The sequence below is a fragment of the Primulina tabacum genome, chromosome 16, assembly GCF_025594145.1.
Source record: "Primulina tabacum isolate GXHZ01 chromosome 16, ASM2559414v2, whole genome shotgun sequence".
Lineage (NCBI taxonomy): Eukaryota > Viridiplantae > Streptophyta > Magnoliopsida > Lamiales > Gesneriaceae > Primulina > Primulina tabacum.
Genome location: NC_134565.1, coordinates 33,335,452 through 33,361,757, shown reverse-complemented (window position 1 = coordinate 33,361,757; position 26,306 = coordinate 33,335,452). Strand labels below are relative to the sequence as shown.

Below are 26,306 nucleotides of genomic sequence, written 5' to 3'. Positions count from 1 at the left end.
ACCTGCTGACTTTAGCATCGGAGTGGCCACGCCGGACACCCCTCCGGCGCCCATTCACGAGTTCTTTTCATTGTTTTCAGGTGTTATCCCAGCCATCATCCTCACTCAAAATTCTCAAACACTATAAATTGTTGATTTTATCCGTTGGAGCTCCTTACCCGGCTCATCCATTTCAGCGTGATCGCATCATTGGCGCCGTATGTGGGAAACTTGAGTTCAAGACGTTGATATGGCTCGTACAAGAAGAACTAACCAATATAATTCTCACGCCCAGGATGATGGAGGGCAGACTTCAAGACAAGTTGGTGTTAATAACACTGGATCAAATCTCATTACTTTGACCCCGGAAGAGTTGCAAAAGATTGTATCCGAGGCCATAAAGCAAGCCATGACCAGGAAAGAAGCTTCTCATCATGTTACACCACCCAGGGATGGACAGGAGCATGACCAGGAGCAAGAGATGAGGGAGGAGGAGCTGAGAGGAGAAGATGAGGAATCCAGCACCGGGTCCAAATCTTCTACTGTGGCAGAAGAGTTGTTGGAATTGAGGCAGAAGATGAAGGTGCTAGAAGGACAGTTGGAGAATCGGGGCACTTCCCGAGCAGTCACCAGGGGATGCCCGTTTGCTGAGATCATTGTCCGGTAACCTCTTCCCGGGAATTTTAAATCAGCCAAAATAAAGGATTATGATGGCAACGCAGACCCTGAGGAACACTTGGCCAGATTTGAGAACATGGCCATGTTGCACTGTTACACTGATAGAATCAAGTGTAAGGTGTTCCTGACAACATTGGTGGATTCGGTCCAAAGGTGGTTTGAGGGTTTGGCTCCTCAAAGTATTAGTTATTTCAAAGACTTCCAAAAGGTGTTCTCACACCATTTCAGTAGCAGCAAAAAGTACAAGAAGACTGATTTTAGTCTTTTCGAAGTCAAGCAGAGCCCAGAAGAGAGCCTGAGGGCTTATATCCGAAGATTCAATAGAGTGGCTCTTGATGTTCCTACTTGTGCCATTGAAACAAAGACTACCGCATTCACACAGGGCTTGAGGGAGGGGGAGTTCTTTAAATTATTGACCAAGAAAGTTCCCGGGGATTTCGAAGACTTATTGTCCCGGGCAGAGAAGTATATCAATATGGAAGAAGCTCAGAAACAGAAGAGGGAGACAGTAAGAAAGGAGAGAGTGGACCGGGTGTCTAAGCCCGAGGAGAGAGGACATAAGAGGGGTAATCCAGGGCATTTCTCTCATCATGTACCTCTGAAAATTACCCGAGAAAGGGAAGTACAAGAATGCAGTAGAGATCTGGCCCCAGACCATCAATTGTCCCAACCAGAGAAGAGAGGATTTTGCACTCTCCACAAAGTATGCTATCATAACACCGAGGATTGCAAGACACTGAAGGGAGATTATGTTTTACCTTCTGCCCCGGGACCCGGTCACGACAACAAGAGAACGAGATTGCCACCTTGGGCATCTCGGCAACCAGGATCCAGTGACCGAGGAGGAGGTATGAGGAGTAATCCGAGGAGTGAACCCGGGAGAAGAAGAGAGCCCGAGCTCGAGAGAAAGAAGAATTCGCCCCCTGCCACGGGGTTGATTAAAATGATATCAGGAGGCTCAACTGATGGAGACTCCAAGCGGGCGAGAAAATCAAGGAGTAGGAGGGAGTGTATGGAGGTAGAAGGGACGAGGAGGAATGTGGTGGTCATCAGTTTTGGCCCGGAGGATTTGAGGAGGGTGAATCTGCCCCCACAATGATGTCTTGGTGATCCAAGCCCGGGTGGAAAATTATGACATTTTGAGGATCTTTGTTGACTCGGGCAGTTCTGTCAATGTGATTTTTAAAGATGCCTTTGTGCAGATGGATTTGCAGGGTTTTCACTTGGAAGCTGTGGAAACTGCCCTATTTGGCTTTGCTGGCCATGTGGTCTATTCAGAAGGGGAGATTGTCCTGCCACTAACCCTTGGCTCTCAGGATCTCAAGAAGACAGTGATGACATCTTTCACTGTAATGGACTCCCCATCTTCATATAATATCATACTGGGAAGGCCGGCCATGAATGAGCTGAAGGCCTTGGCATCTACCTACCACCAAAAGATAAAGTTTCCTGTGGGAGACCGGGTAGGAGAAGTCCGGGGAGATCAACCATCTTCTCGGAAGTGCTATGTGGAGGCAGTCCGGGCCGATCAGAGTAAAACCAAGAGAGAAGGGAAGAAAGCAAGGGTGAATGAAGTAGAAGGAAGAGTGGTGGGAAAGGGGGAAGTACATTTTGTAGCAGAGGAGGAGCAGGAGATAATAGAAATCAGACCAGGCCAGCAAATCCGGGTGGCTCGGGACCTCAGTGCATCCACCCGAGTCAGTTTGATTAATTGTTTAAAAGCTAATATTCATGTGTTTGCCTGGTCCCAACAGGAGTTGACAGAGATTTCTCCCTTGATATCGGAGCACCAACTAAATATTCTCCCGGGATCTCACCCGGTGAAGCAAAAGAAGAGGCACTTTGGTCCTGAAAAGGACAAAGTTATTAGTGAGCAAGTGAAAGAGCTTCTGAAATCCGGCCACATTCGGGAAATTCAATTCCCCACGTGGCTATCTAATGTGGTGTTGGTGCCCAAATTTACCGGGAAATGGCGGATGTGTGTAGATTTCCACGATCTCAATAAAGCTTGCTCTAAAGACCATTAACCCTTGCCCAGGATTGACCAGCTTGTGGATTCCACCTCGGGTTTTGAACTATTGAGTTTTATGGACGCATACTAGGGATATCATCAAATTCCCCTGGCCAAAACTGATCAAGATAAAGCCAGTTTCATCACCTCGGGAGGTACATTTTGTTATATTGTAATGCTTTTCGGGTTGAAGAATGCAGGGGCTACTTACCAGCGTCTAATGAACAAAGTCTTCGAGAAGCAGCTGGGACGAAATGTGGAATTCTATGTGGACAATATTCTGGGCAAGACCCGGGAGGTTGCGAGCTTTATTGTCGATCTAGAGGAAACCTTTGCCACTCTAATGCATTACGGGATAAAGCTCAACCCTGCCAAATGCATTTTTGGTGTCAAGAGTGGAAAATTCTTGGGGTTCATAGTGACAGATCGGGGAATCGAGGTGAATCAAGAAAAAGTCAAGTCCGTGCTATGTATGTCATCCTCCCGATCTGTCAAAGAAGTACAGAAGCTGACCGGGAGGATTGCTTCCCTGTCTCGATTTATATCCCGGTCAGCACATAGGAGTTATCCTTTCTTCCAGGTTCTAAGGAAGGCCCAACAATTCGGATGGGATGAGAAATGTGAACAGGCCTTCCAGGACTTGAAGAGTCACCTCGCCGAGCTCCCTGTGTTGGTAAAACCGGAGCCCGGGGAAAAACTATTTGTTTATCTTTCCACTACGGAGCATGCTGTCAGCTCGGTTCTAATAAAAGAGAAAGGCTCTTATCAAAAGCATGTCTATTATGTCAGCCATGCTTTAAGAGGCCCCGAACTCCATTATAGTGAAATAGAGAAGATCGCTTTGGCCTTGATCATGACCGCCCGGAAGCTACGACCTTATTTCCTGTCACATCAAATCATTGTTCTTACCAATAGTCCTCTTGGCAGGATCATGACTCATTCCGAAGTATCCGGGCTGATGATCAAGTGGACAGTAGAGTTGGGAGAATATGACATTGACTACAAGCCTCTGGTTGTCATCAAAGCCCAAGCCTTATCAGATTTCTTATCAGAAATGGTTCAACCCGAGGAAGAAGAAGTATGGATAGTATTTGTAGCGCCCTTACCCGAGCCACTACTAAACAGACTAATATACATACAACATTAAAGCTTAATAACAACAATTAAACAGCGGAAACCAATTACTTAATCATCTTACAACCCAAACCGAAACAAAACAATAACAACAGTCTTAAACATTATTACAACCATAACGAAAACATAATTCTGAACGAGAAAACGATAAACCACAGAAAACCTCCACTGGATCACCACCGAAAACCCAACTGCTCTAGCCACTGCCCTGGTCGTCCGAACCGTCCAACCTAAGACCTGTCCCGTGGAATGGGGTGCCCAAGATGAAAACAAGGACGTGAGCGACAATTGCCCAATACGAGAATGTACGAGTATACAAACTGATATGATGCATGCGAAATGCAATATGCTCGGATATCAAGGATCAAGTCAAGAATCTCATGCTCAGTCTAGAGGCGCCTGAGTGTGTAGTCTCTGATCTGCCCTAGGCATGTTTTGGCTCTCACACTCATCATCAAGACGTGGACCTGCAATGTCCAGGTCATCAGAGCCCGCGGGTCCCGTCGGACACTGTAGCTCTCGATGCCCCATCGTCCACAATACATAATAGGGCTGAGCGGCCCCAACAAACGAGGTATATCTCAAAAGATATCAGGCTCAACATGATGTGTCATGCATAATATGCCAAAGCAGTAAAACATGTATCATGCAACAGATAAATATGCAGCATATAAGTGTGTATACTACGCTTGGATATCTCAGTCAGTACATCACGTACCTCACTAAAACAATCTGACAGAAGGCTCTGAACCTAGACAATACCAACATAATGAAATCACTATCAAACCAGAACAAACATGCTACAAGTTCTCCCTAATGATCCTTAAATCACTATTTAAGGCTTTAGGATTATACATGCGTCCGTCGTCAGCCCGCTGATGATGTCTCGATCTCAGATCACCGACCCCTCCTCGAGTCGACACTAGCTCTGAAACTTCCCGACACCAAAGTGACCTAGAAACTAGCTAGAAAACCTAATATAACTAGAACTCTCTCTGAAAAATGCGGTGTAGGAAACAAAAGAATCGGCTTCCATTTATAGGCTGCATCTGGACTATTTCAGAAATCCGAATCAATCTTATCTGCCACGTGTCAGAATCTCATTGGTCTAGTTGGATTTCTCGAGATAATCAAATCTGAAGTAGATCGGGTTATCCATTTAAAATTCAGTGGATACCAACAGCTTAATCCCGATTTATCAATTTCTTAATAGTACTTAATTAACAACTCATTAATTATCTCTTAATTAATACTTAATTCAAAACAAGGATTCGGGTCATTACATCCTCCCCTCCTTTCAAAGATTTCGTCCTCGAAATCAAAACTGAAGTACCATACAACTGAATAAAATATAACTCAAAACAAATGTGGATACTCTGAGCGCATACGACTCTCTAACTCCCAAGTCGCTTCTGCAGTACCTCGGCGTTGCCATTGCACTAGAACAAGTGGAATGGTCTTGTTTCTGAGCTTTTTCTCTTTCCTACCCAGGATTAAAAGCGGCTGCTCGACATAAGTCAAGTCTTCTTCAAGTTGAACATCTGTCGGACTAAGAACGTGCGATTCATCTGCTACATACCTTCGTAGCAATGATACATGAAAGACATTATGAATGCTGGACAGATACGGCGGTAAAGCCAATCGATACGACAAATTTCCAACACATTCCAAAATCTCAAAAGGTCCGATGAATCTTGGGGATAATTTTCCCTTGAGTCCAATCTCATCACCCTGCGGAATGGTGAAACTTTAAGGAAAACTTTTTTCCCTGACTGAAACTGTAGAGGTCTACGCTTGGTATTCGCGTAACTCGATTGACGATCTTGTGCAGTTTTAATTCTCTTCTTAATCAATTCCACTACGTCAATCGCTTGTTGCACTAATTCAGGTCCTTGCACTTGTCGTTCTCCTACTTCGTCCCAAAACAAAGGAGTACGACAACGTCTACCATACAAAGCATCGAACGGAGCCATACCAATGCTACTGTGGTAGCTATTGTTATATGCAAACTCTACAAGCGGCAGATGATCATGCCATGCTGGTCCAAAATCCAAAGCACAAGCACGCAATATATCCTCAAGTGTCTGAATAGTCCTCTCAGACTGCCCATCGGTCTTTGGATGATAGGCAGTACTCAGACTCAATGTCGTTCCCAACGCTTTTTGAAAACTTCCCCAGAACCTTGAGGTAAAGCGTGGATCTCTGTCACTGACTATACTTGTTGGCACACCATGATATTTAAGAATATCTTGGATGTATAGTCTTGCCATGCGATCGAAACTATATTCCCGACTATACGGAATGAAATGTGCTGACTTAGTCAGTCGGTCCACAACAACCCAAATTGCATCACAATTCTTATAAGACAACGGCAAGTGGGTGACAAAATCCATCGTTACATGCTCCCACTTCCACTCAGGGATAGGAAGATTCTAAAGTAATCCTCCTGGTCGTCGATGTTCAGCTTTCACTTGCTGACAAACCAAACACTTGGCTACAAACTGATAAACACTTTTCTTCATACATTTCCACCAAAACTTGGTCTTCAAATCCTTATAAATTTTCATGCTTCCAGGGTAGATACTCAACTTACTCCTATGAGCTTGAGATAAAATCTCGTCCCTCAATTTAGAATCTTCTGGAACTACGATTCTTCCTGACAGACACAAAGTTCCATCTGTTTGGAACGCAAAGCCAGATGTGTTGTCTCCGTTAGCTAACCTTGCTAACTTTTCCACATTTGGATCAGAAAACTGAGCTTCCCTGATTTTGGCATACAACATCGGTTCAGATAAAATGATTGTTACTCGAATGTGTTCCATTCCTTTCTTACGACGGAAATGAAATCCCAGAGAACAACAATCTTGGATTACACTTGATATGAAACTTGTCTGAAGTGCAGATAATCTCACCTTGCGACTAAGAGCATCAGCTGTAAGATTCGCTGATCCTGGATGATACTTAATTTCGCAATCATAATCCTTTAACAAATCCATCTATCTTCTTTGGCGCATATTCAACTCTGCTTGAGTGAAGATATACTTCAAACTCTTGTGATCTGTAAAGATATCAAATCTCTCTCCGTAGAGATAATGTCGCCAGATCTTCAAAGCAAACACAATCGCTGCCAATTCCAGATCATGAACTGGATAATTCTCTTCATGCTTCTTCAACTGTCTGGATGCATATGCAATCACATGACCATTCTGGGTTAAAACACACCCAAGTCCTTGAAGTGATGCATCAGTGTACACAATGTACCCTCCTGATCCAGATGGCAGAGCTAAAACTGGTGCAGTTGTCAAACGTTGATGCAGTTCATTGAAACTATTTTCACAATCATGTGTCCATTCGAACTGCACATTCTTACACGTCAGTTGAGTCAATGGTTTGGCAATCTGAGAAAATCCTGAAATGAATCTCCGGTAATAACCTGCAAAACCTAGAAAACTTCTTATCTCTTGAGCTGATTCCGGTCGTGCCCAACTCAACACTGCTTCGATCTTGCTAGGATCCACTGATATCCCATCTTTGGATATAACATGTCCCAAGAAGACAACTCTGTCGAGCCAAAACTCGCACTTGTTCAACTTAGCATACAGTTGGTGATTCCTTAAGGTTAGCAACACAATCCTTAAATGTTGTGCATGCTCTTCAAGGCTACGAGAGTATACCAGTATGTCATCAATAAAGACAATGACAAACTTGTCAAGATACTCCTGGAATACTCGGTTCATCAAATCCATAAATACTGCTGGAGCATTCGTCAAACCAAACGGCATCACTAAAAACTCGTAATGCCCATACCTTGTTCGAAATGCAGTCTTAAGGATATCACGTTGATGAACTCGAAGTTGATGATATCCAGACCCTAAATCGATCTTCGAATACACTGAAGTCCCTTGCAGTTGATCAAACAAATCATCAATCAGTGGTAACGGATATTTATTCTTGACTGTTACTCGGTTCAACTGCCGATAATCTATGCAAAGTCGTATAGACCCATCCTTCTTTTTAACGAACAACACTGGTGCTCCCCAAGGAGACACACTGGGTATAATGTACCCCTTGTCAAGAAGATCTTGTAACTGTTGTTTCAACTCTTTCATCTCTATTGGTGCCAATCTATAAGGCGCTCTGGAGATAGGTGCGGTTCCTGGTACCAAATCTATCTCCGCTTCCACTTCCCTCTCTGGAGGAAATCCAGGAATTTCATCGGGGAAAACATCAGGAAATTCATCGACAACTGGAATGTTCTCACGTCATTACATCCTTCGATACGTCAACAGCATAAATGAGGTATCCTTCTCCTCCTTTCGCTAAAGCCCGCTGTGCCTTTACAGCAGACACTACTGGCATTGGAGGTCGAGCTCCCTCACCGAAGAAGAACCAATTCTCGTCTCTTTCTGGACGAAACTGAACGAGACGTTGATAACAATCTACAGTCGCTCTATACTTAGTCAATAGGTCGATTCCCATAATACAATCGAAATCTTCCATAGCCAATATCATCAAATTGGCAGACAAGTATTTTCCCTCAAACTCTGGCAAACAGTCTACTACAAGTCGCTTAGCTAAAACCTCTTGTCCCATCGACGTAGACACCGACAACAAAACATCTAATGACACGTAGGGTAGTTTATGCTTCTTAACAAACATTGATGCTATGAATGAATGCGATGCCCCAGTGTCAATCAATACATATGCAGGAATACAACATAAAAGAAAATTACATGCAATGACTCTCTCGTTATGCTCCTCAGCTTGTTCTTGGTTTAGGGCAAACACTTGCCTCTGAATTCGTGGGCGTTGCTGAGATCCTTGTGACATTCCTCCACGACGAGAACCTTGAGCAGGAAAACCCTTCTGTTGCACAGTGGCCTCAGACTGTTTTCCACTATAAGACCCTGTCATAGAACCTCCGCCTCCACTCTAATTCTCCAAATTTGGGCAATCCCTCTTCATGTGACCAAAACCACCACAATTGAAACATGCACATGCTGCTCTTCGACAATTCTCCGTCGGGTGATTGCCTCCGTAGTGGCCACATTGTATCTTTTTCCTGCCAAAGCTGTGCACCCCTCCAGAACCGGAAGAAGAAGAAGATGCAGACTTCTTGAAAGACTGACCCCTTGGTCCCAACGAACTAGAACTTTTGCTAGCTTGCATAGCCTTTCTCCTAGCAATAGTGATCTCGGCTTGACGACAAGGATTCACTAATCCTTCGTACGAAGTAGGATCATCACAGACAGAAACCCGATCAAAAATCTCCTGGTTCAAACCATTCAAAAAGTGAGAATATTTTGCTGCAGAATTCTCATTGATGTGAGGAGCATACGGCAACAGATCCGTAAAACGCTTCTGATAATCCTCAATGTTCGAATCTCCTTGCTTAATGGTCAACAGTTCCATCTCCTTCGCCTGGCGAAGAGCTGGCGGAAAGTGATGATTGATGAAGGCCTGACGGAAATGTTCCCAACGAACAGGTTTCCACCATTTCCGAGCTTTTCCTTGAATCATGAAATCGGCTACCTCCATCTTCTCATCCTCGTCATAGTGCAGAACTCGAAAACACTGCTCCATGATATCGACCCAAGCTTCAGCAACATCAGCATTCTCATCTCCGGTCAACGGAGGAGGTCCAATCTTCATGAAATCCATAATGTTGACACGGTCCCTACGTCTCCTTTCATCATGATCTCGGTGACACCTTCCGTCACGATCTCTACGACGATGTTCTCGGCCAGCCTCATCGTCGCCATAACGGACATGTCCCACACTTCCGTGACTGCTTCCATCTCCTGACATCTGAAAGGAAACGAAAATCAACCACTAAATTCTCAAAACAGAATTACTAATGTCCCAAAAATCTTTGTATGCTCTGATACCACCAAATGTAGCGCCCTTACCCGAGCCACTACTAAACAGACTAATATACATACAACATTAAAGCTTAATAACAACAATTAAACAGCGGAAACCAATTACTTAATCATCTTACAACCCAAACCGAAACAAAACAATAACAACAGTCTTAAACATTATTACAACCATAACGAAAACATAATTCTGAACGAGAAAACGATAAACCACAGAAAACCTCCACTGGATCACCACCGAAAACCCAACTGCTCTAGCCACTGCCCTGGTCGTCCGAACCGTCCAACCTAAGACCTGTCCCGTGGAATGGGGTGCCCAAGATGAAAACAAAGACGTGAGAGACAATCGCTCAATACGAGAATATACGAGTATACAAACTGATATGATGCATGCGAAATGCAATATGCTCGGATATCAAGGATCAAGTCAAGAATCTCATGCTCAGTCTAGAGGCGCCTGAGTGTGTAGTCTCTGATCTGTCCTAGGCATGTTTTGGCTCCCACACTCATCATCAAGACGTGGACCTGCAATGTCCAGGTCATCAGAGCCCGCGGGTCCCGTCGGACACTGTAGCTCTCGATGCCCCATCGTCCACAATACATAATAGGGCTGAGCGGCCCCAACAAACGAGGTATATCTCAAAAGATATCAGGCTCAACATGATGTGTCATGCATAATATGCCAAAGCAGTAAAACATGTATCATGCAACAGATAAATATGCAGCATATAAGTGTGTATACTACGCTTGGATATCTCAGTCAGTACATCACGTACCTCACTAAAACAATCTGACAGAAGGCTCTGAACCTAGACAATACCAACATAATGAAATCACTATCAAACCAGAACAAACATGCTACAAGTTCTCCCTAATGATCCTTAAATCACTATTTAAGGCTTTAGGATTATACCTGCGTCCGTCGTCAGCCCGCTGATGATGTCTCGATCTCAGATCACCGACCCCTCCTCGAGTCGACACTAGCTCCGAAACTTCCCGACACCAAAGTGACCTAGAAACTAGCTAGAAAACCTAATATAACTAGAACTCTCTCTGAAGAATGCGGTGTAGGAAACAAAAGAATCGGCTTCCATTTATAGCCTACATCTAGACTATTTCAGAAATCCGAATCAATCTTATCTGCCATGTGTCAGAATCTCATTGGTCTAGTTGGATTTCTCGAGATAATGAAATCTGAAGTAGATCGGGTTATCCATTTAAAATTCAGTTGATACCAACAGCTTAATCCCGATTTATCGATTTCTTAATAATACTTAATTAACAACTCATTAATTATCTCTTAAATAATACTTAATTCAAAACAAGGATTCGGGTCATTACAGTATTTGTAGACGGGACGTCTAGCCTTGCTGGATGTGGAGTAGGGGTTGTAATAATATCTCCCCCGGGAGAAAGGATTAAATTATCACTGAGGATTGACTCCCGAGTAAACAATAATGGGGATGAGTATGAAGCTGTTCTCGCAGGTATCCGAGCTGCCCGGGATATTGGAGCTTCCCGCATCATCCTGTATTCTGATTCACAGCTCATCACTCAACAAGTAAAAGGTGTTTATGAGGCCAATGATGACAGGATGCTCAAATATTTACAGCTCATCAAAGCCCAAGCAGAAGTCTTTGCTGATTGGAGTATTGAACAAATACCCCGGGAGGAGAATGGCGATGGAGATGCTCTGGCAAAAATGGCTGCTTCTTGGTCAGAATTAAGCACCCGGGAGGTCCTACATGTTTCCCGGCTTATCTTTTCCACCGAGGAAGAAATATTACCCGAGCCCGAGGATTCCTGGATGACACCTCTTATCAAGTTCATTGTAAATAACGAACTACCCGAGGATAAAGCCCAAGCTCAAAAAATTAAGAGACAAACTCCCAGGTTCGTTCTCTTAAATAATATCTTGCAGGAGATCATTCCAGGGACCTCTTCTGAAATGTTTATCGGAGAAAGAGGTGGATTATGTCTTCCGAGAGATTCATGAAGGATGTTGCGCTGAGCACCTCGGAGGAATAACTTTGGCCCGGAAAACAAGTCAAGATTCTGCTCGGGTGGTCCAAGCTTGTGAGGGATGTCAACATCACGCGAATTTTAAGCATAGCCCGGCCACTCTCATGAAGCCTATCTGGACATCTTGCTCATTTGATCAATGGGGCATGGATATTGTAGGTCCGTTCCCAATAGCCCGGGCTCAGAAAAAATTCTTGTTAGTAGCTGTTGATTACTTTTCCAAATGAGTAGAAGCTGAGCCCTTGGCAAAAATCACTGAGCAGGAGGTATTGAAATTTCTGTGGAAGAATATTGTGTGCCGGTTTGGAGTGCCTAGAAGACTGATCTCGGACAATGGGAGACAGTTTCAGGGAAAAGGAATTACGACATGGTGTAGGGAAATGAAGATCACTCAGTCTTTTACCTCTGTTGCATATCCTCAAGCTAATGGCCAAACAGAAGTTGTCAATATAATTATTATACAAGCGCTGAAAACAAGGCTACAAGGCAAAGGAAAAGATTGGGTGGAAGAATTACCCAGTGTTCTATGGGCTTACAGAACCACTCCCCGGGCACCTACCCAAGAAACTCCTTTCAACCTGGTATATGGTTCTGAAGCAGTCCTCCCAGTTGAAATCGGGCAAACCTCTTCCCGGGTAGAATCTTATCCGGACAACAATGATCAGGCCCGGGCTATGGAGTTGGATTTGGTGGAAGAAAAAAGAGATCGAGATTTCATTCGAATGGAAGCATATCGGAGCCGGGTCATGAAGTCATATAACAAAAAGGTATCACCCGAAAAATCAGTTCGAGATCTTTTTATTTAGAAAATGCTCAAGGACATCCCCTCAAAAGGCCTTGGAATGTATTTAATCTAAAGAAGTACTATGCATGACATATGTAATTATTTGATGGATGAAATAAATGAAAGATATATTTTCTCGGAGAATGTTGTGAATGTTTCTGTTACCGTATCCCGGGAGTTACTAGGTCCCGGTTATAAAAAGCCCAGGGCACTACACCCTGGCTCGGGGCACCACACCTCGACCATTCCCAAGTCCCGGGACATGATCCCCGGCCCAAGGCTCCGTACCTTGGTTCTTAAAAGCCCAGGGCACTACACCCTCGCTCGGAGCACCACACCTCGACCATTCCCAAGTCCCGGGACATGATCCCCGGCCCAAGGCTCCGTACATTGGTTTTTAAAAGCCCAGGGCACTACACCCTGGCTCGGGGCACCACACCTCGACCATTTCCAAGTCCCGGGACATGATCCCCGGCCCAAGTCTCCGTGCCTTGGTTCTTAAAAGCCCAGGGCACTACACCCTGGCTCGGGGCACCACATCTCGACCATTTCCAAGTCCCGGGACATGATCCCCGGCCCAAGTCTCCGTGCCTTGTTTCTTAAAAGCCCAGGGCACTACACCCTGGCTCGGGGCACCACATCTCGACCATTCCCAAGTCCCGGGACATGATCCCCGGCCCAAGTCTCCGTGCCTTGGTTCTTAAAAGCCTAGGGCACTACACCCTGGCTCGGGGCACCACACCTCGACCATTCCCGAGTCCTGGGACTTGATCTCCGTCCCAAGGCTCTGTACCTTGGTTCTTAAAAGTCCAGGGCACTACACCCTGGCTCGGGGCACCACACCTCGACCAGTCTAAACCCCGAAATATGCTGTTTTGCCCAACTTTTCTACTTGGAATACACGCCAAGGTTTTATATCTGGGTTTTAGGTTACTTACATCTGGGTTACTTGCGGAATATAAGGCATTTTATCCATTACAGGGATCAAAATCCTGGATACTTATTTAAAGCTACCGGTTAATTCACGACACTTAGAAAATTTTCTGGTTATTTACATACAAGCAGTTATATCACCCGAGTTATTGAAGACTTATCGAGATATGATTGCAGAGAAGATAAGGGAAAATAAAAATTTTCATTAATAAAAGCCCGAGGGCCGAAAAATTACAAGATAGGAAAAGACAAAAGAAAAATATAAATCCTAGTCTATGTCTACGTGTTCAGGCCCGGGCTGCTCTTCTTGGGTCGCCTCCTTCTCCTCCTCGCCATCCTTGGGAAGGGATGCAATGGCCAGACCAAAATTAGGAAAATTTTCCTTATCTTGGGGCAGGAGTCCAGCTTCCTCAAATTGTTCCCTGCATTTTTCAAAGCCGGTCTGAAAGAGAGGATATGCCTTATCTACCACGACCTTCTTGAACTCGGGAGATTGGAGGAAAGAGGCCTGCCACTTGTCCTTATTATATTCAGCCCGGGCAAGGGCACTCTCAGCTTTCTCAGCCCGATGCAATTGCAACTCTGCCTGTTCAGAAATGGCACGGAGACTCGATTCTGAGACAGACAGAGAGCCTTGCAGACGTTCCTCTCGGACAAGGCCTTCAGTGATGTCCTCTTGGGCCTTGTCCAGGGCAGCGCGCAGAGTAGCCACTTTCTCCTCGTGGGCGGCTCGGGCCCGGGCTAACTCCTCATGTAGCCGTTCCTGGTTATCTTGGAAGTGCCGGGCTCGCTTACCAGAGATAGTGGCAGCCCCGGCAACCTCCTCGAAGGCCGAGATCAGCAGGTGAGCAGCCTATTCAAAAAACAAGGTCAGTAAGAATCAATAATAATCAAAGTAAGAAAAGATTACGGGGATTAAACTTACCTCCAAGAGTTTATTTGAACCCTCGAAGAGCTTGGCAGAGGCTCGGGAATTCTTCAAGCGGGCCTCTTCCTCAGGAGTGAGGAGCTGCTTGAGAATCTTCAGCCCCCTGGCCGAGGACCCCGCATCAAGGATGTTGGCTCGGGGAGGTTGCTCGAGGAGGGGAGGTTGTTGGTTGGGTTGCTGCTGAGGAGGGGTGGTGGACCGGGTCGCTTGGGAAGAGCTTTGACCCACCTCCCGACTGTCTTCCACCAGAATTTGCTCCGGGCTTGTGACAGCCTTTCGCTTCCTCTGGGTCAGAGGGACGTGATCTTCAGAATCCTCCCGGGATTCATCTCGGGTAGCCTCCTCCTCTTGTTGGACTTCAACCCGAGCCCGTTCAGCTCGTTGGGCCGCCTCCTCGGCCTGTCTCTTCTCAAGGGTAGCTTTCCGGGCTTCCAATTTTTTTTCTTTGGCCGCCTTTTCTGCCGTCCACCTCTTAGCAAAGGCCTCTTGCATTCTTGAGTTATCTGCACAAATAGGGGGAAAAGGGAACATCAGTGAAAATTGCAAAATTACCAAAAAATAAAGTAAAAACAGGTATAATATAGTATGTACCAGGTTGAGCGCCCGAGCCACCAGTCTCGTCGATCGCCCTGTCCAAAGGGTCCTCAGCCCGGGCACTCAACCCATAAACGACCAGATTCTCGTTGGGACGGAGGAGGAATATTTGTGACCCTCCACCAGGGTTTGACTTGCGAGGAAAGGCTCCTCAAATTTGTAAGCTTGGTGCAGGGAAGGCTGTGGTGGGAGAGAAGGGAGAAACCCGGTCAAACAAGGGAGAGGACCGGGAGTTCAATAAATAAATACCTTCCTTTCCACCCCTTCTATGAAGAAGGGATGTCATCAAGGAATCGGGCCTTTTGCCGGGCAGTCAGGGAAAATGCATTATCCCCGAGTCGGCATGAAAAGAAATAGTGAAGAATGAGTGGATTGATAAGAAGATTATTCATTTTAAACAAAACATAGGCCGAAGCCATGATGCGAAAGGAATTAGGGTGGAATTGGTTGACAGGCACGCCAAAAAACTTGGAGACCTGGATGTAGAAGAGAGGAAGGGGAAAACGGAGACCATTTCTGAGTTGATCCCGGAAAAAGGTAGTATAACCCGGGAGAGGACTGTTTGCCCTATCAGAAGCCCCGGGAATTAGAATGGAATAGGAAGAAGGAATAGACCCCAGAGTTCGAAGTTCCTCGGCCGCCCCCGAGCGCAAAGTGCTGCTCATTGAGGAGAACCAAGGAACTCCCGGGGCCTCAGAAGAAGGGCGGTCAGAAGCCCGGGCTTTTCCCTTATCCTTGTCCTTTGCAGGAGCTCGGGAAGTGCCCGAGGAGGAGAGTTTTGAAGAGGAGGGTTTGGTAGGAAGGGTTGTTTGTTTTTTAAAAGGCTGGGTGATAGAACGGCGAGTGGGAGACAGAGAGGAGTCAGAGCGCAGTGCGGTGGACTCGTCGCTAGGAGAGCCTCGCGCATTAGCTCCAGAGGTAGAAGAAGTAGAATTAGACATAGCTCGAAAAAGAAACTTACAAGTTTTGAGGAAGAAAGTGGTAGAAGATCGCCGGAAGTAGGTGATTTTGCACGGAGGAGCTTCGAGGAAAAATTTTGCAAGAGCTTCGCCGGAGATTTGAATTTGAAAGTGATTTTTGTAAAATAGGGTAGCCAATACTTATAGAAGGAGGGAGTTGATCTGCGCCGTTGATTTGAATCAAATCGGATAGTTGAGCTGAACTTTGGAAATTGTGCGGGTATACGAAGAGACACGCACAATTATTAAAGTGTCAGACTTATCGGCTCCTCGGAATGCGAAACGTTCCTGACCGTTGGAATGGAAGGGCACGCGTCATTATGACACCACATCAATTGCCCGAGAATACAAAACGGCACTTTATTCTAAGCCCGAGAGATATGAGGCCCCGGCATTTTATTCTAATACCGGGAGATATGAGGCCCCGACACTTTATTTTAAACTCGGGGGATATTAAGACCTGGCATTTCAGTTTGTCATTTATCGGTTATTGTCAGTTAGTCTTATGTCAGTTATTTTATTTAGTTCATGATATATATATCAACTGATGGAATTAAATTCTTGCAACAAATTAAAAGATAAACTAGAGAAACGTTTTATTCATTAAAAGTAATAAGCAGAGAGTACATTGAAATTAGGGATGTAAACGAACCAAACCGTTTGTGAGCTATTCGAAGCTCAATTCGATAAAAGCTCGTTTGAGCTCGTTTAATGAGACTCGTTAAGATAAACAACCAAACTCAAGCTTTACAGTATTCGGATCGTTAGCTCGTGAACATGTTCGTTGATAAGTTCATGAGTAATCTTTTAGATGAAAAATAATAGTTTTGATATTTGATTTATTGATTTTGCATATTATTTATGAAATATATAGAAAAATTTATTAAATTTATTTATTATAATAAATTTACAAATTTTAATAAGAACAATATATTTTTCTTTAAATATATAATTTGCTTTTTAATTAATTTAATGAAAATTTAAATGTATAGTTTATATTTATTAAGTTTGTTTAGGCTCGATAAAGACTTGAATAAGCTCGTGAGCCATGCATATATTCGTTAAATAAAGCTCGAGCTCGGCTCGATTATAAACGAACCAAGCTCAAACATTCAAGAGTTCGGCTCGGCTCGACTCGATTACATCCCTAATTGAATATTCTTCCTCAACGGCATCCCTCCATTTGTTTAACCAACTGGTCAAAACTCCGGTGGAAGACTTGACAAAGCTATCTGAATCTGCTATATTCTTCAGGATCCTCCTCTCCTTTTTAAGCATCAGTATGTAGACACCTTCGTGTGTGAAGATGTCCACACTATCTGCAATGTGGAGGCTCCGACGATATTTCTTCATGAGAGACACCTGCTCAGGAGTGGGAGTTCCCTCTACATACTGAGAAGATTCAAGCTCATACAGCTCTTCCCAGAATCGAAGCACTTTGTGGAAGACTTCATCCTCCAGTTCAGTCTTTTGTTTCTCCAAAGCTGTTTCCATGAACCCCTCCGCCGTATCAGGAGTCTTCAAACTACTTGAACCTGCCATTATACTTCTCGGATAATAATTTGCTAATATGATTGAGAAATAGGTGGGTTACTATGTATAGGCGGTGGGAATCGATCTCGGCCGTTGACTTAAACACACGTGGACGATCAGGATGCGCCTCGGAAATTGTAACGGGTATGTGAAGGGACGTGTACGCATATCTATGTGTCAGACTTATCTGATTCTCGGAATACGAAACGATTTTTCGGCGGGAAGTTAATGCTAAGCGCATGCGTCATAATGATACCCTATGGATTTCCCGAGAATACTAAACGACACAATACCAAAAGCCCGGGAGATGTGAGGCCCCGGCATCTCATCCTCAACCCGAGTTGTATCAGACCCCGGTATCCCATTTCATCTATGGAATATTTGAAGACCCGATGCTCTTATTCGCTCTGAATTATATTTCAACAAAATAATAAGTATGACTGATCGGGACAGCGAGTCAAGCTCTAGCCCGACTATTTTAGGGATGGGTGGTGATACCTCGGTAAGGGCCCGGGTCATCATTGACCCGGGATATCAATTGTAAATCCCAGAGCAGAAGCCTTCTTCCCGGGCAGTCATCATAGCCCGGGCTCCCATACTAATACCCGGGTAACCAACTACCCGGTTTACCTCGAGAATTGAACTACACTCGAGTATGATCGATACAGGCCGTCTAATCTGTCAGAACAACTTGGGCTTGGAGTGTCCTAGAAGTCATCAGAAGCTAGAGTATGGGCAACCGACTTGCCATACTTAGTAGATGGCACTGGAGTCGAGGTACCTACCCCATTTTCTACTATAAATAGCAGGTATTAATGTCATTTAAGGATTCTAAAATCTTTTAACTCTCAAGCATTACACATATTTTCTCTCAAATATTGCTTGTGTTCGCCTGAAAAACCTGCTGACTTTAGCATCGGAGTGGCCACGTCGGACACCCCTCCGGCGTCCATTCACGAGTTCTTTTCATTGTTTGCAGGTGTTATCCCAGCCATCATCCTCACTCAAAATTCCCAAACACTATAAATTGTTGATTTTATCCGTTGGAGCTCCTTACCCGGCTCATCCATTTCAGCGTGATCACATCAGTGCAACTTCAGATCTTTTAAAATATATTACAACCACCTCAAATATTTTGATCAATTGATACTCCAAACAAAGTAGACGAGTTACAAATTGGTTCAAATAAACTAGCATATCTACGAAGGTTGTTAATTCCAGCACAAGTACAGAGGCCAGGGCCAGATAAGGATTTGCACAACCATCCACTACCTTTATCTCAAAGTCGCTACCAGAGCCATTAGGGGTGGGGTGCCTGATGGGCAAGCAGTTTTCAAGAGATTTTCTCTATGTCGAAATTAACATTTATTTTTCTTATTGTCAAAAGCACCGTATGCCATGCATATTTTTGACTTATAGTCACTGTAGTATGTGATAATGAAATATAAAATAATAAGTTAAAAGATAAAAATAAATAATTATTTTTCAAACAGAAGACGATACAAATATATTAGATTTCCTTTATTTGCACCAAACAATGTTTTTAAGTTACAAAAATATCTTACATATAAACAAAGATAAAAATAAATGAAAAAATTATGATAATTATTTGTATCTTTAAAGTCAATGGGTATTAATTTTTAGCACCCTTAGCTTGTCCACATTACTTTGTTTAGATCACACAATTTTTAATTTATAATCTAAAGTAATATTTCGTAATATTTATAATTTTGTGTTTAGGTATCACTACTGAATTCCACCATGTTTTGCAAATATTTAGTCAATTCAGAAACATATAGTGGATGATTGTTTGATTAAACAAAAGTAATAATAACTTTCATGTGTATATCTTTCTAAAATATATATGTAAAATTTAATCAATCTAAATAAATTTAATTTTTCATTGTCAAAATAATGCCTCCAAAATTTCAATGGACTTTTGACTTTGCTATCGGCCTGTGTGCTATATAAATGCAACATTGTGCGTCTGTAATATATATGATACTCACGGGAGATTTAGGGTCCGATCCACGCAAGCGTCACTAATCCAGACACGGGCTTCAAAATTACCCTGGGCCTGAAATCACAAATAAGACCGTTAGGAGGGGGCCAGGAGAGTATCCTGGCGTAGCCCCTCCGACGCTCAAGTCAGAGACTGAGGATATATGGGGGGAGCAGCTAAGGGCGCTGCTGAAAACAATATAGTGAATCCAATAACTGAACACTCAAACCTGGTATTTATAGGAGAATACATGGGCCCTTGATGGGCTTGTCTTCCTTTTGAGCTAGGGATGGGCCAAGGGTAATGGGCCCATCCATGGGGTATCAATATATATTTATTTAAATATTATATCTAATCACTTCTGAAGACATAAACTACGATGAGATTCGTTTGTTCGCTTTTCACTGTTTCCCTATTGTATTATGTTTATGGTGAGGTGTTTTTTTTAAATATCTTTTAGAGAATACATAATTTTTTTATACGATGATTTCATGGTAGAATACTTTGTAATCGACCGTGATTTCGAATTTATCTTCATTATTAAATGAATTAAACAGAGAAAAATAAAATTCATCTTCTATTTGTTTACATCATAATTATATTAGTTATAATAAAGTTCAAATAACTTTAATATTTTAAAGATTTGAAATAGATTTTGATTAATATTGATGTGAATTTCTTATGTGTAAAAGTTATCTATACAATATATAAAAATAATTAATGATTTTTTTTGAAAATTTATATATGTAGAATATGATTACTGTACTATTTTCTAAAATTTTTTTCATATTAGAATAAACAATATCTATTTAACTTATTTGATTTTTCTTTAGGAGGTATGTCGGCAATGTTCGACAATAAAAAACAATTGTCCCTACACTATATGGCCCGCAACATTGACTAGCCGTGGGGGGTCAATTCTAACCGGGTTTGAATTGGGAAGCAAAGCTTCAACAACCCTCAATGCACCAGCCGGCTGGTCGGGAAGGATTTGGGCTCGAACCGCCTGCTCAAATTCCGGAGGCAGATTCCAGTGTCTCGCCGGAGATTGCGGATCGGGTCAAGTTGCATGCAACGGAGCCGGCGGTACCCCTCCTGTATCTCTTATCGAATTCACTCTCAATGGAGATGGAAACAAAGATTATTACGACCTTAGCCTCGTCGATGGCTTCAATTTCCCCGTAGTCGTGGAGCCACAAAGCGGCGGTTGTCCTACTGCGGTTTGCCCCGTCGATATTAATAATCACGGATGTCCTAATGAATTGGCGGTGAGGGACGGAAGGGGTGGCGTGATCGGTTGTAAAAGTGCGTGTTTCGCTTTCAATCAGCCGCAGTATTGTTGCACCGGTCAGTATAGTACTCCGGACACATGCAAGCCGACGAACTATTCGGAGATTTTCAAGCGGCTGTGTCCTCAGGCGTATAGTTATGCTTACGACGATAAATCTAGCTTGTTCACATGTCCGGCAGGAGGTAATTACCTTGTTACCTTCTGTCCATGACTGGATTGCCGGCCTATGTTAGCATGTTTGTAATAAATAATAATATCGAAATAAACTTGATCCTTCTACATCAAATTTTTTGTTTGCCTTTTCTAATTGTTTAGATGGAAAAATGTCATTTGTTTAGCGTAATAGTGATCTATGTTGGGTAATCAATTGAATCATGATTATCGAGAGTCTATACGATTTAAAAGATTTGAGTTACACCGTTACCACTAATTATAGTGTTTGGCAAAAAATCAAACGTTCTATCCTATAATTGATATCATAGTCGATGACACGAGTTCGAATCTCATTGATTACAATGAGTAGAATTATTGAGATGAAAATTGTTGGGTACACCAATTGTTTATGCAGAGTAAAATAATCAAAATGTGATGTTTGAGCTGTTGTACGATTTTAAAAATTTGAATTGCACCGTTACCACCAATTATAATTTTTAATAAATCGACAAACAATACGTCATATTTATTGGATTAAGTGGTTTGTGCTAAAAAAAATCAATAACTAATGTTTGTGTTTTGAATTAAGAAAGGATGAAATCATATATATTTTTATTTTTGTGCTGAGGCATTCAAATTATCATTAAAATCAATATAAAATGACTAATATTTGTTATAATTTTCTAACTCGTTGTGACATTTTATTGGAAGAGGCTCATATATCATTCTATGAAACACCAGTTTTTTCATTTTCTCTTTTTACAAGCATTATTTGCTAATTATCCCAAATACCTATTCTATTATTTTTTACGATAACAATAAAATTAATATTTCTCATAAATAATGTTCATAACTAGCTAGTATGTATCTATAAAATTTCAATTTAAATAATGTTGAAAACTTTTAAAAACGATTAACAAAAGTGGTTTGAGAAGTATTTTTATTGGGGATTAACATAATTATTTGATTTAATTTTTTTAAAAAATTCAATATGTTAATATACATGTGGATTACCTTGAAAAGGTATGATATACACATCCTTTGTTGAGAAAAAGTCTAATGGATCGGCCCAGCCCAATTTACTCATAGCCTTCACTTGGACTTGCAAATTTTAGGCCCAATAGAAATTGCCTAAAATAAAACACATCCACGTGCACTTTATAAAAACAGCTGTCGTGGTAGAAGCATCCACTGACTAATAATTTGTTTATTTATTTATTTAATTATTATTATTACATTGTTATATTTTATTACATTTTCCACAGCGCATCATCATCAATCAACATACTTTTTTTTCTCTGATCCTCGTCGAGATTTCGGTTGCAATTAATGGCATCCTCGAGTTCCGGTATTCCGGCCCTTGGTATGATGCATCACAATTCCGTAAACTTGTACCCGTAAATCTTGTTTTTCTTCTTGTCGTGCAATTTGCTGAAGAATTTCTTCGTGATTTTTTTTTTGATATATGTGGATTTTGGTGCTCGCTTTTTCAGAGGCAGTTCAAGTTCTTGTATCTTCTCTAGCGGATGACTCGTCAATTGTTGGAGAAGCGTCAGCCGCAGCTCTGAAGGACATCGCATCTTTGTATTTTATTTTACTTGATCGACAAGTTTCTGGATATAATTACAATTATTACAGTCGTTTGATTGTATCAATGTGCCCTTGTTTTCGCCCTTGAAAATTTAATGAATTCTGAAATTTTCCAGAAACCCACTTCTGCTTCTTGATTGTTGCGTAACGGTATCTCGCGGTGGAAGAAGGGTACAGTTTCGTTTTTGTGTATATTGTTTAAAAATGATTGTTCGTGAAGACGTGGTTGGTTCGTTCTTGGAATATTACCATCGTTTGAACATTTCAGAGATTTGGGAATATGGCCGGGCTGTTTCAAGTTATGTCTGTCGCGATTCGGGAATTGAATAAAGACGATGCTGATCCTCAGTATATGAGAAAGCTTGCCAAAATAGCAATGACCGAACTGGTGTCAACCAAGGTACTATATATTACCTGGGGATAATGGTTGATTCGTATTCTAAGAATTAATGATATCGTTATTGTCGTGTTACAATGTAATTTTATTCGTTTCTTGTAAAAAAAAAAGGTAGTTTGTTCAACATTGCATAACTGTCTCCATTTTCAGATTGTTTTATAGCATCCAGATTCTATTATTCAGATAATTGTATTTGGATGCATCTGATCATCTTTCCTTTTGGAGCTTGGCACGGGTTTATGTTTAAAATTTAAAGTTAATAATATCTATTGCTTTTAAAAAAACTTATTCTAGGAACTCAATGCTGATTGGCAAAGAGCTGGAGCTGGTGTGCTTATGGCATTGGGTTCACATTTGCCTGACCTTGTAAGTTTCATATTTAGATTGATTTTTTCAATTTGGAAAGAGATTATGCTGTTTTAATTCGTGCTGTTGTCTCCAATGTCTCTACAATTGCTCTCGCTTTTTTACTTTTGAGCTTCGGAGCTCCAACGGTCATGCAATCTCTTTAATGGAATGAGGTATTCAAATGTTTCATATGCGATCTTAACCTAGACATTTGTAGAATGGAGACTGAACTAGATAAGCTAGTTGTCGTAGCAGAAAAATATCCGTTACGTTTATATTAATAGAGATAAGTGCCTAACGGTCAATATTGTAGCAATCATGATGGTTTTGTGCAATGTTTCATAACCGGACCGGGGAATTATATATTTTAAATTATAAAGATTTTAAATGTGCATATAAAGAATAAAAAAACGATCCAATTAATCAAGATACACAATGATTATATTTATCCAAGTTTAAAATATGAAAACATACATATAATCAAATATAATTATATCTATATATATTTTTTAAAAATAAATAAAAATAATGTCTAATATTGTTAAAATTATATTTTTAATAATAATAAAAATTATATTTTTAATAAAGTTCAAAATCCAAATAATCATATATATATATAAAACAAAAAAAATAAATTTTAAATATAAGAAATAAATTTTTTTGAAAGAAAATAAAAATATTGATTTTAATTTTCAATTAAAAATTGGTGAACCGATTCAAAAACCGGTCCGACCGATTCTGACTGGCTTGACCGTAAAACAATTTATAGGATTGTCCGGGTTTCATGTAGTAATGTTTTCATTGTTACAGAATGAAAACTTACATTATATGTGGGGCCCTGGTTCTCACTTTACTTAACCGGCATAATTGTGAGATTAAATTAGAAGTTTCCATCATTTAGTTAAACCGAATGATCTAACTAAATGTGAAGTCTGAATCCATAGACCAAAAGTATAATGTGTTTATTACCTTAACATGTCTTACAAGAAAAAAATACCAAGTAGCCGCAAATTTAAACATGTAGAATTTCTCTTTGGCTCAAGTGATATTGACAAATGGATGAATGTGTAACAACTATTCAAAATTTCCTCAAACTATGTATGACACAATATCGTAAAAACACATAGGATCTTGAGGCATCCATGCGCCTCTCCACCATAATTCATCAAGGTTCAAATCTTGCTTGGAACACATAAATGCGAATACAACATGTGAGAACGATGCACATTTGAAGATGTCCAAATGTGATACAAGGATAAAAATACAAGAAGTATGAGGGTGATGTTTCTCACACAACCACAACAAAATCCGTTGTATTACATACTTGCACTTGGTTCTACAACTTTCACGGAGACAAACACAACACTGTCATCGACGATTCGGCAACCCCACATGGTGGAATCGGGTGCATCTCTAGACATATATCTCATTTTTTCACAACATGAAAATGGATTTTATATGATCTCACCACTCACTATAAGTGAATCATGATTCATCTCATGTAAGCTCGTAAGTATGTAATTGTGCTATTTGACACATAATTAAGAAATCAACTAACCAAGTAAGTTGTATCATTAAACTATTCGAGATACTTGTTACCATTTTATTTTACATGTCTCGCACCTTAATCTCCGGAATATGAGCATGAATATGCCCGAGCTTCCCAAGATAACTACTAGCCACTATTATGTTCTTGACTCAAGTGGAATAATACATTTTAACTAAAGACACTATTTAAATCATTACATATAAAATTATGAATATGATTATACCAACTATTACATTAGTTACATGATTGATATGTTTACATAACCTTGTACATTTCTTAGCCATACATTATAACCTGTTGTCAAGAATGAACATAATTACATAACACATCTCTTAACTAGAATGAAATAATACTTTCATTTGAAGGGACTAATCATGCCATAAATAATAAATTCAATTCATTATCATCTCCCAAGCGTTTCTGCCAAAACCTAACTTGCATTGTCACAACTTAACTTTGAATATGTCGATTTTAATAATCACTTCAATCATGCCTAAACAAGAATTTAATACTCATTCTTGAACACATGACCATAAAAATCATTATCATGCTTGTTCAAGTCTAACAACGAACCCTCAACTCTTAATCTTATTTGACCAATAAAAGTTCAATTAATATATATACAACAATCCCATGTTTATTATTGACTCTCAACTATAACGCAATTAAATTTCACTATTGTGACAAAAGCAATGATTAAAATTGTAACACATGAATTGATAAACACATAGTCAATCAACAAACACACTCGACTATACGAGATTCAATGTAGAAGCAAAATGCTTCTAACCTACAAGGATTGGGGATGACAATGGGTCTGGGTCGGTTAAGCGTGACCCAACAAGGAATATGGATGACAATGGGTCCAGGTCGAATGGGTAACCGACAAAGACATGACCCATTTGGAACGAATGAGCATGAAAAATAGGGTAACAACTTGGGTAAGAGTATTAAATTGTGGGTGCCAATGGGTATGGGTCAGGTAACAGGTCTTATAAGGTAACTGGTCTTATAGGTCGTGACCTGTTACCAACCTGTAACACACACGTTAAGGTCTTAATAGTGATATATGTATAATTTATATAGGTAATGTTTTTATGTGCTCTTATATTTGTAAAACCCATACGCGTGTGTTTGTTCCTTGTTGATCACTTTGTTCTTGTTTTACGCACTTGTTTAAATTTTTTGCATTGTTTTTAATTTATATTTTCATTAGAGATATCAAATACATGATCAGAGCCTTTACTTGAACTACTTTTATTATTTTTTGTTAAAATTGTATTAATTCAATGTTCTAAATGGCTGTCGAGGCGGCAGGAGGCACTCGACCGCCCCTCCTTTGTCTAAGACGATCCGAGGATATCCGACTAGCGAGGCGGTCAATGATTTTAAAATCCTAGTCAACTGTCAATATCAAATAATTTTAAAAATTAGTCAAAGTTCATCAATTTAAAAAACCTTCGATAAAATAAAAACACATATCAATCTATTTTGTAATTACTTTGATTTCAAGTGTCCTCCACCATTAGCCACTACCTACCT

The 26,306-nt window shown here is 41.2% G+C and overlaps 2 protein-coding genes across 3 annotated transcripts in view; both read left to right on the top strand.

The window, feature by feature from the left end:
* The first annotated feature begins 19,843 nt into the window (after positions 1-19,843).
* Positions 19,844-21,013, top strand: LOC142529495 (thaumatin-like protein 1). The gene is made up of 2 exons (XM_075635050.1): positions 19,844-19,867; positions 20,273-21,013. The coding sequence occupies exons 1-2, from the start codon at positions 19,859-19,861 to the stop codon at positions 20,936-20,938; spliced, it is 675 nt and encodes a 224-aa protein (XP_075491165.1). The 5' UTR covers positions 19,844-19,858; the 3' UTR covers positions 20,939-21,013.
* Positions 21,014-22,101: 1,088 nt separating this feature from the next.
* The window catches only part of LOC142528666 (protein SHOOT GRAVITROPISM 6), a 37,467-nt gene continuing 33,262 nt past the window's right edge, over positions 22,102-26,306 (top strand). For both annotated transcript variants that reach the window (XM_075633757.1, XM_075633756.1), the window contains exons 1-5: positions 22,102-22,243; positions 22,374-22,464; positions 22,587-22,641; positions 22,739-22,870; positions 23,162-23,233. In XM_075633757.1, the coding sequence (XP_075489872.1) occupies positions 22,210-22,243; positions 22,374-22,464; positions 22,587-22,641; positions 22,739-22,870; positions 23,162-23,233 (384 nt within the window). In that variant the 5' untranslated portion in view covers positions 22,102-22,209. The remainder of the gene's footprint in view (positions 22,244-22,373; positions 22,465-22,586; positions 22,642-22,738; positions 22,871-23,161; positions 23,234-26,306) is intronic.